The sequence below is a fragment of the Sinocyclocheilus rhinocerous genome, unplaced genomic scaffold, assembly GCF_001515625.1.
Source record: "Sinocyclocheilus rhinocerous isolate Xijiao unplaced genomic scaffold, SAMN03320098_v1.1 scaffold955, whole genome shotgun sequence".
NCBI classification, from domain to species: Eukaryota; Metazoa; Chordata; class Actinopteri; order Cypriniformes; family Cyprinidae; genus Sinocyclocheilus; species Sinocyclocheilus rhinocerous.
In genome coordinates, this window is record NW_015646369.1 from 567,631 (window position 1) to 572,120 (window position 4,490).

General features: G+C 38.6%; 1 protein-coding gene across 1 annotated transcript in view; it reads left to right on the forward strand.

Moving 5' to 3' along the window:
• ralgapa2 (Ral GTPase activating protein catalytic subunit alpha 2) overlaps positions 1-4,490 on the forward strand; it is a 190,668-nt gene that overhangs the window by 132,760 nt on the left and 53,418 nt on the right. The window contains 4 exon segments of the mRNA XM_016511733.1: positions 602-712; positions 800-868; positions 1,065-1,202; positions 2,164-2,347. Coding sequence (XP_016367219.1) covers positions 602-712; positions 800-868; positions 1,065-1,202; positions 2,164-2,347 — 502 coding nt within the window.

The following is a 4,490-nucleotide window of genomic DNA, read 5'->3' on the forward strand; positions in this document are numbered from 1 at the left end:
TGGCTGTGCTGATTTAAATCTAGCGGTTCTTTTGTGTTTGTGTCGCAAGTTCAGTGACACAGGTAGTGACGATTCTCTCCGGCCAATGCGGGATCAGCAGAGTTTACACGTCACGTTTTGGTAATGGTACGGTTCACTTGGAACCTCAACCGAGGTGGTACTAAAAAAAGTACCAGGTACTGTACCCAGTGGAAAACCCCCCAAAAGTGAACCGTACCGTGCCGTACCATGCAGTGGAAAAGCGCCATAAGTGAGATCCCAATTCGTCGGTCACCGACGTGACGTCGAGAGTGACAGACTGAAAGGGAACAGCATTTATTTGAAATAGAAAGCTTTTGTTACATTATAAATGTATTGACGTGACAAATGACTGACATTTTTGTTAAAATAAAGGTTTTGAACTGTAGTGTATATTATAAAGCACAATAACCTTACCTACTTAGCATTATAGAAAATTCTGCAGATAAATAAGAAGTGTCTTTCTTCATGATCATGTTCATTTAGTGAAAAAAGTAATAAAAACATGCCTTTTCATTCATCTTTCATCTTTTTCATTTTGTCTGGACTGTAACGTGAGAGTGAATGTAATTTTGTCTTTTAGTTTGGAAATAAGGTGGTGGCCAATGTGGCCTGTGACATCTTTCAGCTACTGATTTCTCACTGGCAGCACTTACAGAGACTGGATCCGTCCCTTCCCCAAAGAATTATAGAGGTACAAACCATGTCCCTCAGCATGATGCATCTGTTGTAGTATTGTGTAAGGGACGCCTGCTTAATCGCCACTTTTCATCTGTTGTAGATTTTTGTAGCAACCATAGCCTTTCTTCTGCCCAGTGCTGAACACTCAACAGTTGAGGCAGATAAAAAGGTAAGCAAGCAAAACATCTCTGTTTGTGTAAGCAGTGCTGGACATGGGAATTCAGAATGAGCAGCACACGGCACTTCATTCAGTCTCTCTACTCGTTGTTCCATCCTTCCTAACAGCTTGTCTTTGGCAGGTTTATTGATTGTTTTGTGGTCGTGTCAAGAGTGTGCTGAATGAATGCTTTCTCCGTGTACTCTAGTTAATGGTGTCTCTACTGCTGTGCCTGCTGGATTGGTGCATGGCCGTACCTCTCTCCATCCTGCTGGAGCCCATCACTATGCCTGTGCTGGACGACCCCGCATCGCAGAAAGCCCCTCTACTCGACTACATTTACAGGGTGGGTACAGGCATACTCTAGTTTGTTACTTCAAATTAAAGCCGAAATATTCCAGCGCATGTGTGTGTGTTCTAATATAAATGCACTCGTCCCCTCAGAACTCATATTTAGTCATCAGACACTAATGAGAGGGCATTGAGGGGCACAGAATAAATGAGATATTAGTCCCGGCCTGTTGTGCAGATGCAGACAGACACAGACCTTTGTGCAGATGTCATGCTCCCAGAAAAAAATGGCCAAATTATTTAAATGTCCCATTGTTGGATTGATAAGCTCACCAATGAATGCTGAACTCAAGAATTCAGTTCATCATCATATGAGAGAAAATGCACCTGCTGCAAAGGGGGAAAGGGAAGAATAAATGTCCTTTGTTTTCCTCTGCACTCGTTTGACTGTTAATCATTTTCCGCTAGTTATTATATGCTCAGTGGGATTACTTTAATCTCTCATTTGTCAGAGCTGAATAGCGTCTAATACGAGCACATGTACGTAACCCTCGCCAAGACAGCACACCAGTACTCGTACATTCGAGTGACGTGTCTCAGTTAAATGCAAGAAATAATGATTAGCATCTCAAACCTATAGTACTACTCAAATAATAATTGGTAATGACTGTTCTTTAATGTTATGGTCAGTGGAGTGCCAAGAAGAGCGTCTTCATGGCTGAAGTAATTGTGAGTTGTTGATCCTAACAGAGCTCGCTATTTGACGCATTCTCATTAGGCTTTCAAAATGCATTAACATCTAAACAATGCCATTAGTATCTTATGCATTACATTTTGTATTTGTAATTCAGTCTAGAACAACAAAGAATGCAGCTCATTATTAAATAAATGATCTCCCTTTTTTCCAAAGGTGTCCCCCAGGGTTCTGTATTAGGCCCACAAATCTTTTTTTTTCTTTAGTCATTCTTTTTGTAGTGTATTACCGGTGTACTTAATTCACTGTTCTGCTGTCTTAGGTGCTGCACACTTGTGTATCAGGGTCTAACCTGCACACTCAACAGAGCCACTACCTCCTCAGCCTTGCTGATCTGTCGACAGACTATGAACCCTTCCTTACTTTAGGCAATGTCAAGAGCTTTGAACCACCACCCATCCACAATGTTATGGGAGACTTTGGAAATCTCCTCACAGTGGCTGAAGGTAAGGACTTGTTGTTTTCTGTTTTTAGGAGTAACATAAAGACTTAAATTAAGCTTACTGCAATTGTGCTATGTTGTTGTCTACAGCACGTTTTCTACAGCGTGCCTAGGGAAATGTCATGACTAATCTGTCATGAACTGTCCCGGGTCATATTTCACCCCAAAATCAAAAGAGAAAATAAAGTGCCTGTTTTTAAGACCATTAACTATATTGGCATCATTTTGCACTTTTAACCCTTCTCCCGTCAATTTTGGGGGGAGGGGGGTAGTTTAAATGATATTATTTATTTATTTATGTATTTATTGCCTTTTTTAAGTTGATTTGTAAAATACTAATACTAATGGTTCCAAATATGTATTTATATATAGTGAGTTTATCTATATTTCATGACCTTAAGTATTCATTTTTGTCATGAAACCTTATTAAATGTAAGAATTTTTGCTTCACATCAACACAAATCACTCTTTAATGTCTATAATGTAAGGGCAAGTTTGACTAAATTTACTGTGCCAAATTTTTCAGCATTAATTGTGAAACTGCTGCAGAAAAAAGAACGTACAAAAAAAGGAACATTTTTATTTTGTCCTGTGAGTTTATCCTGAGCTCTCGTGAATCATATTAGAGCAAATGTAGCACAATGTGAAATGAAATAGAATTTTAAAGAGGTGTGCATTAGTTCCCTCATCCACTCAAAGCAAGCCCATTTATGCCAATTATTAAAGAAATCATTTTTTCCTCCTCCGACCTTGCTTTATCCATTAGGCAATATTTCTTGTGTGTTTTCTACCTTGACATGTCATCAAATGTCACCTGTTTTTGGTGGGGTTGGGCTGTGGGCTGTGGGGGGTTGTTCTTTCCTCTTTCAACAGGGATGCCTTTTATAACAGTACATTTATATCTGTGGAGTAGAGGAAGAAAAAGAATGCTGGCTTTTGCAACGCAAACACCTCCATCCATTGACATGCCTTTTATATCTCTGTGTACGAAAAAAAACAAAAAAAACAACCTCAGCCAAAGAACAACTCATAAGCAATATCCCACTACCTATCTCATATTGATTAGTTTACTTCAAAGCTCTGTGCATCCCTAATGCAACTTGCTCGTCTTTGCAAAGAGCTTTTTCCACTTTTATGGGTATGATGGTATTGATAGCACTGTCACAATGTGAGCACTTCATTTTTTCCCTCTTCTCTCTCTCTCCCATCTTAATCTTAATATTCACTAATGACAACGCTAGATTTCTCACTTTGAGAGGTGTTCAGCATTCAGAGGACTTTAATTCATAGTGCTTGCAGAGCCCTATTCACTCATCACGAAAGGTGTGATGCTCATTAGTGCAGCCCTTTGAGTCTGTTTTGGGAGAAAGAATAGATATTTTAAAGGTGTCCGTGTAGACACCCGTGCATGGTGCAAACGTGGGAAAATGGCCTCCATTGGTCATGACAGCTAAAAGCCAGTATACGGACCAGATTTTGAGAACAAGTAAAGGGAAAATACTGTACTGTCCACAGTCAGCCGGCCGGGACTTGTATTACCCTAAAAAGTCAGTCATACAGCAGTCATTATACAAAAAATATTTACCTGATTGTGTTTTCCAATCAGAATCAAGTATTCCAGAGAAATGTGTAATAATTTGTGATACTGGCCAGCTGACTGTAAATCATCCCACTTGCATGGCTACTTACCAAATAATAATTAAATTAATTAAAAAGGAAATATTGATTTCAGTTTTAATTTTTGATTATGTGAGAAGAGAATTCAGAGTGATATGAAACTAGCACAACTATGTAGGGAATGGATTGCCACTGACAACTAGTGGTTGACAAATATACGTTTTTCAGTGTCCGTTGCCTATACTAATATGTACATATCAGGCTGGCCAATGTAAGACATGATACACAAAAAGTTCAACTGAAAATATTTTTGTACATATTTACAAAAAATTGCATTTAAAAATATAAATTGATTAGATGGCCATACATTTTAAAACTAAACACAAGTAATGATACAAGTAATGAGTAACTCTTCAGTTTATTGACCAATTGGACATATGACAGCCCTCTACGGACACTTTGGCAATTGAATCGCCATTGGCTAGTAAATTTTTTAGTTTACTCGCCAGACTGATAATATATATATATAT